General features: G+C 53.7%; 2 protein-coding genes across 2 annotated transcripts in view; one reads left to right on the top strand and one right to left on the bottom strand.

Moving 5' to 3' along the window:
* Positions 1 to 15,033, top strand: part of CX3CR1 (C-X3-C motif chemokine receptor 1) — a 227,335-nt gene that overhangs the window by 127,801 nt on the left and 84,501 nt on the right. The gene's annotated exons all lie outside the window — the stretch shown is intronic.
* The window catches only part of TTC21A (tetratricopeptide repeat domain 21A), a 33,093-nt gene that overhangs the window by 2,777 nt on the left and 15,283 nt on the right, over positions 1 to 15,033 (bottom strand). Inside the window, exons 12-25 of the mRNA XM_081824652.1 lie at positions 14,310 to 14,456; positions 12,381 to 12,538; positions 11,934 to 12,149; positions 7,123 to 7,361; positions 6,216 to 6,288; positions 5,996 to 6,106; positions 5,523 to 5,661; positions 5,249 to 5,352; positions 3,899 to 4,087; positions 2,603 to 2,713; positions 1,803 to 1,884; positions 802 to 952; positions 390 to 551; positions 63 to 243 (exon numbers count right to left, since the gene is read on the bottom strand). Coding sequence (XP_081680778.1) covers positions 63 to 243; positions 390 to 551; positions 802 to 952; positions 1,803 to 1,884; positions 2,603 to 2,713; positions 3,899 to 4,087; positions 5,249 to 5,352; positions 5,523 to 5,661; positions 5,996 to 6,106; positions 6,216 to 6,288; positions 7,123 to 7,361; positions 11,934 to 12,149; positions 12,381 to 12,538; positions 14,310 to 14,456 — 2,063 coding nt within the window. The remainder of the gene's footprint in view (positions 1 to 62; positions 244 to 389; positions 552 to 801; positions 953 to 1,802; positions 1,885 to 2,602; positions 2,714 to 3,898; positions 4,088 to 5,248; positions 5,353 to 5,522; positions 5,662 to 5,995; positions 6,107 to 6,215; positions 6,289 to 7,122; positions 7,362 to 11,933; positions 12,150 to 12,380; positions 12,539 to 14,309; positions 14,457 to 15,033) is intronic.

Raw genomic sequence — 15,033 nt, 5'->3', positions numbered from 1 at the left:
GGCGTCGGCGCGCTGGGCCCCCAGCCTCGCCCCCCCGCCGCCCGCCCCGCGCGCCGGCCCACCTCAACCTGCGCCATCTCGATGAAGGTGCCCAGCGCCGCCTCCACGTTGGCCTTCTCCCGGGTGGCCAGCAGGCAGAGGCTCTGCAGGAGCCGCAGCTGGGTCTGGCCCCAGGCCGAGTGCGGGTAGAACTCACGCAGCAGCTTCTCCGCGGTGCGCACGCCGTGCTGCTCCGAGTCCTTCCTGTCGGTGGAGCTGCGGCCGTTGGACACGGGAACCCGGGCACCGCGGGGCCCTCACTCGGCCTGGACCCCGCCGCGCGTGGCTCTCCCCGCCTTTCCCAGGGTCCTGCCCCTGCGCCCCCGCCCCCAGGTCAGCCGGGCCCCTACTTGCTCTCAGCCACCAGGTTCTCAAAAACCTCTCCGCCCACGATCTTGTTGTCTGGGTTCAGACAGATCTGCACCATGTAGTAGGTGGCACTCTGGCCCCAAGTGCTGTCCTTGCGCGCTTTGTTTAGGAACTTAAGTGCTTCGTTGGGTTGCCCTATGTGCCTGTAGCGGAGAAGAGAAATCCAAGAACCAGAGAGGGAAACTGAGGGCCAGGGAGGGCAGGGACACGCAGGAGCCACTCCCTGAGTCTGCACACAGCGGGGCTGGATCGCTGCTCTCCCCGCGCCCTGATCTGCAGGCTGGATTTCTGCAGAAGCCCAGCGTGTCTGCTAGGAAGAAGCCCCTGCCTATAACTGCCCTGACAGCCCCCTTCCCTACCGCCCCCCACTTCCTACACCCCCGCCCAACTCACCAGCTGTAGATGCCTCTGCAGTAGTTGAACCCTGGCTCCAAAGGAACGCGGCTGGACATCCTCTTGGTCAATTCAAAGAAGGCAGGGGCATCTTCAAGTCTGCCACTTCTCCATAGCAGATCAATTAGTTTATTCAATACCACAAAATTGTCTAAAATAAGAGAGCAGAAATATTCAGGCTGTGATAACCACTAGCTAAGTCCTGTTGGGTGCCGTGGGCAGGCATGGAGAAGTGAGGGGACCAGCAAACACTGCCCATTTGGGCTGAGCAGGGACATCCCAGCAGCTTCAATGTCTCCACTGGTCTCCAAAGTTGAGAGAATAATAATAGTCATACTGAAAAGCAGTAATAATAGCTAACACTTGTACAGTACCTGGCAGGAAGTGCTTTACCTATATATTAACCACACAACGAGGTACCTATTTTTCCCATTTCACAGATGATGGAAACTGAGACACAAAGAAGTTCTCTGCCAACGGTTACACAGCTGGTGAGTGGAAGAGCTTGAGTTAGACATAGGCCGTCTGGCTCCAGGATTCGCACTCCTAACAGCAGCACTCTGCTGGGCCTCTAGGCAGAGCTGGTTGTGGGCCTGTGGGGGCTCAAGTCTGAGCTTCAGGTATGGTCCCTGCCCCAGCAAGAGGGGTGCTTTGATATTGCAGTGAGGGGAAATGTAGCTACCTAATCAGGGAGAATTTCTAGCCACCTCCAGGTGCTGTGACCTCAGAAGGGGGCCACATCCAGTCCAATGGCTGTGATGCGGGGACAGACAGGCTCTCCTGGGTCCAGTGCCAAGCACTGCCCTGCCTGAGACCAGGAACTGGCCCCTTGGACTCAGGAAGGGCCAGCATGTTCCATCGGGGCTTTATCAGTTTCCTGCCTCTCTGGGAACAATCAGAGAGGAAGGGGCTTCCTCTGCCCAGTCAGGAAGGAGGGGAGGGGGCCCACCCTTCTCCGGGAGAGCAGCCCTTGCGGGGTGGGAACTGATGCAGGCAGTTACCTGGCGCTTTCTCCAGGACTTGGCGGTAGAGATCGACAGCGGCTTCGTATTTCTGTTTTCTAAACATCAGGTCAGCCATCATCTATCAGAAAACACATGGTGCTCCGGAATTCCTGGCAGCAGTTCGCAGGGGCCTGGGGGTGGGGGTGGGGAGGCTGGCCTGGGGTGGGGATAAGCAGGGCAGGTGGGAAAGGACTTCCAGGGGAACCTCTCGGGGCACAGGGAGAAGCGGCCACAGGAGGAGCCCAGAAGGAAGGGCCTGCCTGGGGCGGGGGGAGAGCTGGGGCGAGGACGGAAGCGGGAAGATAAGCCCAGGGGTGGACACCAGTGGGACCCTTTGACAGGCAGCAGAACCAGCCCCTCGGCTCGTGTCTGAGAACTGCCGGCCATAGGCAGTGGAGGTGGAATGAGGGCTCCCCTCTTCTGTGGGGTAGCCCTGGTGGCTGGCTGGGTGTTAGGGAGGAGAGAAGTCAAGACAGGAGAGGCCTTTTCCCACACACTTTTGTAAACCCAGGAACCTGTCCCACCCTTGCCTTCACCAACTATGGGTGTGGTTCACCACCCCCCACCCCCAGCCCCGGGAGGGAATCAGCCTCCCTGCCTCCCCCGTGACGTTGCCCCCGGCTGCCAGCCCACCCCCTACCGCGTGAAGGGCAGCCGGCCCCCGTGCTCCGTCCCCTCTGCCTGGCCACCCCTGGGGCCAGGGTGGCCAGGTGTCTGAGTTCTGGGGCTGGGCAGCAGCCCTCGGGCGGTCACAGGGAGCCTGGGGAGGGCAGGCAGAAGGTCCGGCGGCCGCATACCACTGAGGCGGTCTCATGGTTCTGCTCCGACTGCAGGAGGATGGCACAGTGCTGCTCACACAAGTCCAACTGCCCCTGCAGGAGGTAGAGCCGCGCCAGCTCCAGCACCACCTGCGACAAGGCCAGACAGAATCGACCAGTGAGCATCATGGGAAAACGCGGAGACTGAGGTCTCCAGCTCTCATCACCCATTTCTCTTAGTTCTGCCTTCACAATAGGTCTCTGGCCCTCCCCTTTTCCCTCACCAGTACTCCACTCATACCATGTGTTTTACTAACTAACCTCTGACACTTGGGGCCTGGGTAACTCGTACTTATCCCTCAGCTCCGGCTCTGACCAAACCGCCTCTGGGCCGCCTTCTGTGCCCCAGACTCCGGGCCAGGTGCCCGTCTTCTGAGTTACCACAGTGTGTGGACCCACATGCAGGCACGTTTCATGTGGCATTGGAACTGCAAGCGTGCTCATCTGTCCCCCTGCCCGAGGCAGTCTATGGGCAGGGACAGGTCTTGGCCCATTGTCTCCCGGGCCTAGCACTGAGCCTGGTGCATATGAGATCTCTGTTAAATGAGTGCATGCTTTGTTTTTTTGTTTGTTTTTAAAGATTTTAATTATTTATTTATTTGACAGAAGGAGAGAGAGAGCACAAGGAGGCAGAGAGGCAGGCAGAGGGCGAGGGAGAGGCAGGCTTCCCACTGAGCAGAGAGCCTGTGGGGCTCGATCCCAGGATTCTGGGATCACGACCTGAGCCGAAGGCAGACGCTTAATCGACTGAGCCACCCAGGTGCCCCAAATGAGCGCGTGTTCAATGAATGAATGAATGAATGAATGAATGGCCCGGCAGAGTGGCACTAAGCTCTTCCTCCGTTCTCCTAGTGTGGACTCCAGCCACCATTGCTTCATGTGGGCCATACCTCCCGCATGACCCTAAACCTCCTTGGAAGCTTAGTCTGGCTTTGTGCCTGAAGGCCCCTGGCAGCTACAGCTCTCACTGTGTCCCCACCTCCAAGGGGGACCTGGAAATGCCAGACTAACATGACTTCCGGCAGCACCTTTCCCGCTCTACCTCCCACAATGGCTGTCCAAAGGGAGGCTTCCCAGCCTCGGTCCAACGGCTGTGATGGCTGAGGGCCCCGGGGTCAGCTAAAGCAGGCTCCCCACACCAGCGGCCCCGGGCCCTTACACCTGCAGCTCCTCAGGGCGGCCCAGGAAAGGACCTGGCCTCTACCCCTCAGCAGGGGTCTGGGCAAGACATCATGGCCCAAGAGAAGGGGCTGGTTCTGGCTTTGAGGACCCCACCTTATTGTCGACGGGTGAGTAGAAGAGGGCATCCTTATAAGACCGCACGGCCTTGGCAAACTCCTTCTCTGCCAAGTAGTGCTCCCCAAACTGGACACAGATGGAGGCTGCCAGTTGCTTCTGGGGGGCGGTCATTTCTGGTTGCTCCAGTGGAACGCGCTTCAGTATCCGAGACTGGAGGTCCATGGCCTGGGGAGACCAGTAAACTCAGGATCAGAGACTTAGAGCCTGATGTGCTAGATCTCAGGCCAATTCACAACAAGTCCCCATGCTCTTGTTTCTGTGTCAGCAGATTCTCAGAAAGGGCATCTCAAGTGCCCTTGAGCAAATCTGGGTCACTCTGGACAGGCAAGGCCACTGGCTGACTACTCAGCTGACTCTGCCTCTGGGGCAGGAGTAGAAGCAAAAGCACCCAAACAAAACACTCTACTGGACTGTACTTGTTTACCTGTTTCCATGACACCCTGCTACTTCCCGTGTCTAACTGGCGCTAGAACAAGCACACAGTAGGTGCTCAGAGCAGGCTGGGGTTTGATAGACCCATATGCGCTGAATATTGCCCTGCCGGGAATTTGAGGCAGCCTCTGCAAATATCCACGACATAAAAGGATCAAGCGAGTAACCGGGGAGCATCGGAACGAGAGGAACGAAGACGCCAGGGTTAAGCTTTGGGCTTTCTAAGGGCCAAACAGGAGTGGGAATCCAATGGGAAGCAAGGGACTAAATCACCTCCAGCAGTGAGAGAGTGGGCTCTGCTTCCACACCCGCAGAACGCCCCCCAGGAACAAGTGGCTGGCGACGCCCTTGCTAGAAAGAGCGAGGAAGGTATGGCGGGAATGGCTGGGAAGTGTCCCACTGGGGCAGCCCGGTGGGGAAAGAGCTTCGGTTGGATCAGGTCAGACCTGGTTCCAGTCTCAGCTCCACCATTTACTAGCAGTGTGACTTTGGGTACATTTCTTAATCTCTTGGAGCCTCATCTGTGGAACAGGAATGTCACAGTGCTTATCTCAACGGGCTGCTGTGAGAATTAATAAGAAAGCAAAAAGCCTAGTGCTGTACAACTGGCATTGTCCAGTATTATCACCACCAGCATCCTTGAGGACAAGGGCACCTTCTTCCTCCCTGCCTTCCCCAGCCCGGCCCAGCCGGCCTTTGGGCACTTTGGGGCACCATCAACGAAGAGCACAGGTGTGGGAATAAATGGAAGGCAGAGGTCTGAGGTGTAACCTAGGTCCTCTTCTGAGGGCCAGGCCTGGAGCCTTCCAGACCTGCAGTCCTATCCTTCCTTTTATAGCTCCCATCAGGAAACGGCAGATAAAGAGCTTGAGTCTGTTGTCTGTTGTCAGTTACCTCATTCAAAGTTCCCACCACATCTTCCTTTTTATGACTCTTATAAACCTTTGCCAGCAAAAGCAAGCACTTGACATCGTTCATCATGGTCGGGATGTCTTTGACTGCAAAATGGAAACCCAAATCAGTGTTCTCTGGCCCCTGGGAAGCCGGGGATGGGGGAGGGAGGGGGCTGGGCTCAGGACCCCTGCATCACTCTGCAGGAGAAGAGGCGGCAGAGGGGGCAGAGGGGGCCGCAGTATGCTGGGGGAGAGACTTTAGGACATGGCCTCACCAAAGTCATGTTCCAGTGCTTGTTTCAGAACTTTCTCTGCCTTGCTGAATTTCTTTAACTTCAGGAGCAGCTCAGCCAGATCACAGCACAGAAAGTCCTGTCCACTGATCTTCTGCGCGGCCTCATAATAATTAATTGCCTTAGGGCAAACAGGAAATACTGGCATTGGGTTTGGTTCTACCTTGAATGCCTCACACCGCGTTCCCTCAGTGGCCACCACACCTGTGTGTCCCTCCAGAACACAGAAGCCTGAGATGGAAAGGCCCGCCCAGCTGCAGAGGGCTCAAGCTGAGCAGGAGTGTGTGCTGGGGGTGGGTGGCTGGCTTCTGAATTCTCCCCTTGGTACCCCATCCAGCAGGGAGCTAGGGTGGAAATGCAGCCACTCCCCTCCCATCCAGACCCTCCTACTCATGCATCCTCCTCCCTCTTCTCTGCTGGGCTGCCCCCACCTCCCCACCCCAACCTAGCCTGACCTTGGTGTACTGGTGGGTCTTCACATAGGCTTGCCCGATCCTCCTGACCAGGGATGCATCGTGTGGGTTCTTTCTATAGGCCTCCTCATAAACCTCCAGGGCCTTTTCGGGCTGGTGGGAAAAGTGTCCAGAGGTCTCTCTCTCTCTCGGTCTCTCTTCTCTCCCACTGGAGACGTGAGATCGGGGGACCACTTGGCAAGGCCATGAGGCTTTCACTCACCTCCTGAATGTTCATGAAAGCATCACCCAGTAGCAGGCTGGTGTGGGGACCAGGCAGGTGTTCGCAGAGCTCCCTGCAAAAGCAACCAAAAACTTAGCTCAGACCTGTACATCTTTCATGTTTCTGAATCCACCTCCTCCTCTTCTTTCCCACTAATTCATTCATCCATTTATGCATTCATCACTCAGTACTCCTTGAAAGCCCACTGTGCATGAGGGCCTGTGTTAGCCACCTTAGTCTAGGCTCTCCTTGTCTGTTTTCTGGATCATGCCAGAGCTTCCATCCACCCCTCTGGCCTCCACTCTTAAACAACCCCCCCCCAGATCCCTCTGCATAAGCAGGCATCCTGCACTTTCTAAAACTCCATGTGACCACTCCACTGTTTATTGGTTTCCCACTGCTCTTGGCTTCACCTCCCCCACCCCACCCCACCCCACCCCCAGCACCGCCTCCCACCTGGATTGAGGAGGCAGAGTTTTGTTTGAGGGAGGGGCTGGGAAGGTACTTTGGAGGCCCCAGTGTCAAAGTATATAGACAGGGCTTCTAACCCCAGCTCTCCCCGTTCTTGCCCCTCTCATCGGCCACATCAAGTCACTGGACATTTCTTCAGGGACAGGCAGAGTCAGGGGCCAGGGCAGAAGCACATTCCCATGGTTCCCACCAGAATGTGGGGCCACACAGGGCAGCCAAGCAGGACAGATTCAGTTCCGGATCTTCAGGACTCAGCAATGAGCCGTCCTGACTGAGCACACTCAAATTCTGACCCACAGGAAATTCTGTACTTGCATCTAACACACTTGGAGGACGCGGACTGGAGACCCAGGTGGAAGAAACATAATCTGGAGGAAACACTCCCTAAAACACCGCTGGAGCCCAGGCCGGCAGGGTGCCGCCGCCTGGGGCTTACCGGTAGCAGCCGATGTAGAGGCGGGTGTCTTTGCGGGTCTGCAGGTAGATGTTGCCCATCTTTTCCTTGGCTTCCGTGTAGCAGGGCTGCTTGGGCGTGATGTTCCTCAGCAGGCTCAGCGCCATGTCCACGTTCCCCTTGCTCAGGGCCAAGTCCGCACTGGCGATGGTGATGCGGATCTCCTCTGGTGTGCCACTGAACTCGTTGATGGCATCCTGCATGACCTTGGTGGCCTCATGCTGGGACATGGGAAGCCAACAGACCCTCCTTGAGCTGTTGCCCACCACAGGTGGCCTGACAACACTTGAAACCTCTTGGAGGAGACTTAAAGTGATCCCTCTTCCCACTCCTAACCCCGGAAGAGAAAGGAAACAGAGAGACAGCTGGGAGCAGTTCTGCTACACGGAAGCCAAGGATAGGATGGCTCCCATCCACCTGCAGAGAGGCTCCAGTGGCAGAAGAGAGAGACAGCCCTTCAATGTCCACAACCACTGTTCCTGGGGGATGGCAGGGGGAAGGTGCCCGGCTAGCTGGGGGCACAGAAACCTTCAACTGTAAGAACTAGCCTGTTCCTTAGCACCTCGACGTCTGCTGGCGATTCCTTCCTGTTAGAGACCTATGGACACATCTCCTTGTACTTCCCTGCTTTTGGTCAAAGGTATGTTTTATTTTTATTCTTATTAATTTGTTTATTTAAAGATTTTACTTATTTATTGAGAGAGAGAGTGCGCGCACACACGCACATGCTCATGCAGGAACAGGGAGAGGGACAGAGGGAGAAGCAGACTCCTCGCTGAGCAGGGAGACCCCCCTCACCCCTGGGGCTCGATCCCAGGACCCTGAGATCATGACCTGAGCTGAAGGCAGACGCTTAACTCACTGAGCCACCAAGGTGCCCCAAAAGTATTTTAATGTTATGGTATTTGGTACAAAAAGTCTATTTGAATTATTTCTTCATTATATTTGTCCCCTTGATTATTTTAACAAAGTGACTCTCTTTCCCCATTTTGGTCCATTTTGACTTGGATTCAGCCTTACCAGACATTTCTTCCTCAACCTCTGCTTTCTTTTTGTTTGCTTCGTATGTTTGTACCATGTTTTTACTACCATTCTGGGTGGGTCCTTTGGTTTTTGAAGTACAGACAGTAAGGGTTCCCTCTGTTTGTTTAAACCACTCTAATGCCTCTTTTATTTAATAGCTACATTTATTTCATTTACAATTTTATTATCACAGATACATTCTCAGGTTTTCTGTCAACTTGCTTTGTTTTCATTTTTATATGCTGCTGTGTTTGACTTCATTCCTGCCTTTACGTGTGGTCTGCTTTCTTTTCTTCCTAACTCTTGATAAAGTGGTGGAAATCGTCTCTTTTAAATTCTACCAAGAGTCATCTTTCTGGGGCGCCTGGGGTGGCTCAGTCGTTAAGCATCTGCCTTCGGCTCAGGTCATGATCCCAGGGTCCTGGGATCGAGCCCTGTATCGGGCTCCCTGCTCAGTGCGAAGCCTGCTTCTCCCTCTCCCACTCCCCCTGCTTGTGTTCCCTCTCTTGCTGTGTCTCTCTCTGTCAAATAGATAAATAAAATCTTTTTAAAAAAAAGTCATCTTTCTATCAAGACACATTTTCTGTAAACTTTTTGTTTCACACTCTATAAAGATGGAAAAAACTAGCATGCTTACAGTAACCCCACCTCCCCTTCCCATCCTCCTCCCTGAATTTTTTATGGGATACTATTGTTATTTTGACTTTAATAACTTTTATTTCAAGAACTTAGCAATTACGCTGGCTTTGAGTTGAAATGACTGTATTTCAATGTAATTATATTTAGATTTATTTAGATTAGTTCTGTGTGTCCTTTTACAGCTCAAATTTTTTTCCCACTTATAAAAAACTTCATTTTCAGGGTGCCTGGGTGGCTCAGTTGTTAAGTGTCTGCCTTCGGCTGAGGTCATGATCTCAGGGTCCTGGGATCTAGCCCCGTATTGGGCTCCCTGCTCAGTGGGGAGCCTGCTTCTCCCTCTTCCACTCCCCCGCTTGTGTTCCCTCTCTCACTGTCTCTCTCTGTCAAATAAATAAATAAAATCTTAAAAAAATTAAGTATTTAAAAAAAAAACCTTCATTTTCTTTTGTGTTTTTAGTTGTCTGGATTACATAGACAAGTATATTTTTCAAAAAGGTTTAATTAACACCATAATTCTGGAGTTATTTGAATTTTTAGAGTATCCTTTATTGCTTTCATACATGAAAGCTATCCTGGGGGGACTCCCTCCCCCCTCAACATTTTATAAATATTGTTCTGTTGTCTTCCTGAATTTAGTATTGTTGAGTAAAAGTCTGAGGCCAAGTTGATTTTTTTTTTTTTCTCACAGCGGGTAATATGCTCCCTACCCAGATGCTTGTCAGAACCTTCAATGACATTGTGAATCCTTGATTCTTGTAAATTCATTAGGACATTACTATTAGGATATTTCTTGGTCTTAATATTGTACTGCTATTTCTCCAGCACAGAGTGCCTTTCCGGGTCACTGTATTGTGTCTCCCCTAAAGGAATCATTCTGGTCCATCTCTGACGTGTCCCGGGTTCCGTTTCTTCTCGCTTCTGCAGGAACGTTGATTTTGCGTTTGCTGGCTATCTGCTGTCTCTCTCTTATCCATCATCCTCTCAAATCACTTCAGTGATTTTTCTCAACCCTTTCCTCCATCAGAGAGCCTCAGCAAGGGTTCAGCCACTTTCTGTTTTTTCTCGTGGGACTAACGGATCACTGCTTCCTGTGCTTACTGTCTAATTCTGCTAGCTGAACCCCTCTGTGGACCTCTGGTGCTCTGCTTTGAGCTGGTTTTTACAAGAGTTCATGTTCTTTTTATTTTCACTGAGTGCAGAAAAGTTTTTGTTTTTTTAAAATACTTCTTCTAGGGGCGCCTGGGTGGCTCAGCCGTTTAGCGTCTGCCTTCGGCTCAGGTCATGATCCCAGGGTCCTGGGACCGAGCCCCACATCGGGCTCCCTGCTCCGTGGGAAGCCTGCTTCTCCCTCTCCCACTCCCCCTGCTTGTGTTCCTGCTCTCGCTATCTCTCTCTGTCAAATAAATAAATAAAATCTTAAAAAAAGAGACAACTAAATAAATAAATAAATATTTCTTTTATTTTGTATAATACTCTTTCTCCCAAAGTGTAACCCTCACTTGTCTTTGGCTTGTGATTTTGTTTCCTCTCTCCTCTTTCCTCCCTCTGTCCTTTTCTCTCTTTCCTGCCTTCCTTCATTCCCTCCCATCCTTCCTTCCCTCCTTCCTACCTTTCCTCCCTTCTTCCCTCCTCCCTTCCTTCTTTCCTCTCTCCCTCGCCTCCTTCCTTCCCTATAACCACTATTTTGGGTCCCATCTGATCACTGCTCATTCTCAAATGAGATTTTCATTCCCTTTTCTCTGGAACGGGGCTGGGGAGGGAGAAGGCCTAGCACAGCCACCCTAGAAAGCACATTTCCTCTGAGCTTTCTGTGGGTCCTCCCTTTTGGGGTAGACTTTGTGAGAAGCTGGGGGGTCAGGATGGAACCCCTGGCTCACAGGGAAGGCCTCAGTTTGCAGATCTGTCATCCTAGCAAAGCCAGCTGGGGAACTGATTTTCCGGTCATTTCCCTCCTTCCTTTCCTCTGGCCCACGTCTCCTAGAAAGGAGTCCGGACAGAGAGAAGCAAGGACGCATTTTAGCAGAGAGTTCTTGTCCAGTGGTCCTCCCCTTCCAAAAGCGGAATGCCCCTGCTTTTCCTGGTTTGACCACATCTCCAGAAAGTTTCAAGCAAATGCTGGAACCTCAGGTCCCACTGACGGCACCCTGCTTTCTCTCTCCCCCACGGACGGTAAGTTCTGAAAGGACAGGGACCTTGCGGGCTGCTCTCCTCTATCCCCAGCCCTCACATGGCGCCTGGCATATAGGTGGCCCTCAATCACTAGCCGAAGAAATGACCGGTTTAATCAACTCTTCTGGGATGCGGCCCATCCCTGATTTTGTTATAGATGGAGATTCCTTCCCCACTTTTAAGTCTTGTGTTCCTTTTGGCAGATTTAAAGGAGGAAAGTACAACCAACAGGCTTCTGCATCGCCATCTCTGCCCAGAAGGCAATTTTTAACTTTTAAGGAGAGAGGCCCTCACGGGCTGTTCCTTCTTGATGGCAGGATTTTCCCAGGAGGCCAGATGCCCCCGTACTGGTGGATCACAGAAATGGTCTTGAAGCTCTGCTGACAAACTGCTTCCGGGTGAGCGGGTGGGTGAGTGAGGACAGTGGGGCCAAGGGAGCATGGGGAGCCAGCTCTCCCCCTCCCCGCCTCTGTGCTCTCCGCTGCTCCTTTACACCAGCATGGGATGCTCAGGTGCTCGCTGCCTTTGCCTACCCAGCCCCTCCAAGGCCCCAGTGCTGCCTCGTACAGTTGAGCAAATTGTATACCACGAAACTCCAAGGGGACACAGTTCATAAAGATTGTGGTGGGATGATGACATCCACTGGAGCTCTACATCGCCCAGTCTGCCTGATCACCTGCGGCTGCCCTCATGGGCCTCTGTGCTCTGCCTGCGTGGGATCCTCGTGGGGACAGTGAGGTAGGCAGGGGACAGATCATGCAGGACCCAGTAGGGTTTGGACTTTATCTTGAGGGCAGTGGGAGCCTCTGAAGCCTTTAGGCAGGGGGAGGATGTGCTTCCAAATGAATAAAGGTTCAAACAGTAGCACAAATAAACATCAGCCAGAATCAAAGAGCCTGGGTTGATTACCCTGGACCTCCAAATGCCCCAGTCCCAAGGGAAGAGAGCATGCCATCTCTTACCAGCTCCCCATTCATCCGGAGGGCATCTGCCAGTTCCAGTAGGATGGACACCCGCTCGCTGGGCTGTACAGAGGGCCCACGGAACTTCTTGCCTTCTTCCATCTTCCGAGTTGGTAATTTTATGATCATTTTCAGTGTCCTTATGGCTTCTGGATAGTCCCCAGACTTGTTGAGGGCCCTGGCCTTGATGTAGTGGTAGAGGGGGTGGTCTCGGACCTAGAGGAGCACAGTGGGGCACGGGGCTCTGGCATGCTGCTGCGGCTACTCACAGCACCCAGCCTGGAGAAAGTGCCAGAAGCCCACTGAGCCTGCCCCTGCCTTTGGCCAGCAGAAGGGTCTGAAGGCTGCAGGGAGCTCCTGGGGCTACCCCCCCCCGGGGCAAATAGGGGCTGCAGCTGGGTGGGCCGTTGGGTGCTGAGTGGGCGGCTGGGCATAGAGGACCCCCACCTGGAAGTTGTGGCTGACGCCCAGCTCTAAGCAGTGAGAACACATGGCAAAATTGCCCTGTGCCAGGTAGATGTGGGACATGAGGAGGTGGGCATCCACGGAGGTGGGGTCCAGCTCCAGGCAGCGCTGCAGAGTGCTCTGGGCATTCTCTAACTCTCCTAGGAATGAGAAACAGGCCTCTACATCCAGGGGTCCCCGGGGACTCCCAGGGCCCAGTACGTAAAGACAGAATGAAGGTTCTATGTCCCGCTGCCCGGAAATACCCAAGTTGACATTTGACCTGGTTCTGTTCTGTTTCACTCAGAGTTCTCTTCTTAAAACCAGAACTACAGTTTGTGCCTTGACCCAGACAAAAGCCAGGAAACTCGAACCAGGGTGTGACCCCTCCTTTCTCTCTGTAACCCTCAGGGAGACGGCTAAGTCACGTCACTGCTCTGTCTGGAAGCTCCGGGGAACACTTAAGTCTTGATTCCCACACCTCAGAGCAGAATGAATCCTAACAATAATGGCAACTATAATAGCCCCAACTTATGAAGCACCTGCTCTATGCCCAACACATGCAAAGCACCTTTAGAAAGGGTGGTTTAATATTTGCCCGGCCCTGCGAGATTGGCAGTATTATTTGTGTCTTTTAGCTGTAGGACTGGAACCCCGTGACGATTAAGTCACTCAGCTTGCAAGGGACCAAGTCAGCATTGAAATCCAGGGCCACTGGCTCTTAAGGCTGAGCTCTGAATGCCCAGGCACTAGGGGGCTACAGGGTTTCCTTGCAGCCAGGCTGGCCCTCAGCGGGCAGCGGTGGCCGCCCAAGGGTGGGGTGCACTGAGCTGGTAGGAAGGTCGTCCTCCCTCTGCATCCAGGTCTCTCAACAGTTCCTGCTCAGGGTCCATAACCTAGCGGGTGGGGAGCACCTGCTTGTGGGTCCCAACTCCCTGCTCCTTCCTTGTGTGCTGCAGAACTGTGAAGATGTCACTATGGCAACCTAAGCAGCTGGAGACCTGGCTTTGGCCTGAAACCTGCTTGTTGGCAGCTGCAGCACCCCTGGGGGCATGCTCCTGCCTTTGCCTCGTACCCAGGAGCCCCTGAAACTGTGAGTAAGCCTGGAACCCACATACACTGGGGGGCTGGAGGATGAAGACGGCGGAGCCCTCTGCACAGTGTGACCCACAAGGCAGTGCCAGAGGCCAGACACATGCCTTGGCATTTGGGATCCTTCGGAAGCCCCCAGCGCACCAGAGATGAGCCTATCTTCCAGGCAGACGCGGGGTGCAAGACAGCGGGGTGCAGGAGAGTACTCAGAGAGGACAATAAGGCTCCCGTGGAGGCTTCTCCCCTCCCCCACCCCCTCTCTCCAGGGCCTGGGCCTTGAGATGGAAAGAGCTGGAAGGGTATTGCTCTGGCCAAATACTACAGGGTCTCACCTCCCCATGAGGCCCTCCGGACTACCTTGAAAAAACTGCAACCCTGCCACCCCCTCCTCTCTCCTGCTTTACTTTTCTCCATGGCATTACTGTGTCCTAACAACCAGGTGCGCTTAGTTGTTATGTTTATTGTCTATTTCCCCTTACTAGAATGCAAACCTCCTGAGGGAATTTCTGTCTATTTTGAGGACTCACGGAGGCCAGTGTTGGCGCGGCCCTGGTGTAATAATGGAAGTTCAGGGACTATTACCTGGCGCAGAGCACGGAAGCAACAAGCAGCAGGCCGGGTGGGAGAGACCCCTGCTGGCTGCGGAAGTCAGGCGGGTTTCGGGGGAGTGGAGGCCAGAGATTCGGGCAAGCCTGGGTGTGTGTGTGTGTGTGGGGTGTGTGTGTGTGTGTGTGTGTGTGTGTGTGTGTGTGTGTAACACCCCAGGCCAGGGGCCTGTGGGCGCTCACCCGGGGCAGTGTCTGAACAGATGAGCAGATGTGGGGGGACCCTTGGGCTCACCTGAGAGGTACTTGACCTGAGCCATCACATACAGAGGGTCGATCAGAGCTGGCGCTGCTCTGACTACAGGATTCAGGATCATGGCGACTTGTTTAAGGAGTGGAGACACCATCTGGCCTGGTGACCGGGGCTGGAGGAACACGGGGCCTGGCTGTACGGTTTGCCCCATGCCAGACAGACTCCCAAAGCTCTCAGAAAACCCTGTTTCAGTGCAGGAATTTTACTTCATTCCACATGTTTATTATCCACTCTTTGCCATCGAGGACTAGAGCATAAGCTCCGGAGAGCGGGGACTTGGTTTTCGCTATTGTGTCCCCAGTACCTAACCTGGTGTCTGGCACATGGTTAGTGCACTTGATAAATATTTGTGGGACGACTCATTACATGGCACTGGGGGACAGGATCCTTGCCCACACGGAATCTTGGCTGGCCAGGGAAACAGGCAAACAAGTAAAGGCTAACAGACTTCTTAGAAGACTTCTGGAAAAAAGGAACCTGGTTATTCTAGGATAAAGGCAGGGGCACGGCTAGTGCCCTGCTCCTCCACGTGTGATCTGTGGACCAGCAGCTCGAGGGAGCATCATCTGGGAGCTTGTTCCAGAGGCTGGCTCTCTCCCCCCAGCTCCCACCCCCCGCCCCAAATCAGAATCTGCCCTGGAACAACTTTCAGGTGGTTCACATGCTACACATGCAAGTTTGAAGGAGAAGGGGTTCCCTAACTGCA

Source organism: Leptonychotes weddellii, chromosome 1 (assembly GCF_054177405.1).
Source record: "Leptonychotes weddellii isolate Sample4059 chromosome 1, ASM5417740v2, whole genome shotgun sequence".
Classification (NCBI taxonomy): Eukaryota; Metazoa; Chordata; class Mammalia; order Carnivora; family Phocidae; genus Leptonychotes; species Leptonychotes weddellii.
This window is presented reverse-complemented; position numbering and strand designations above follow the sequence as displayed.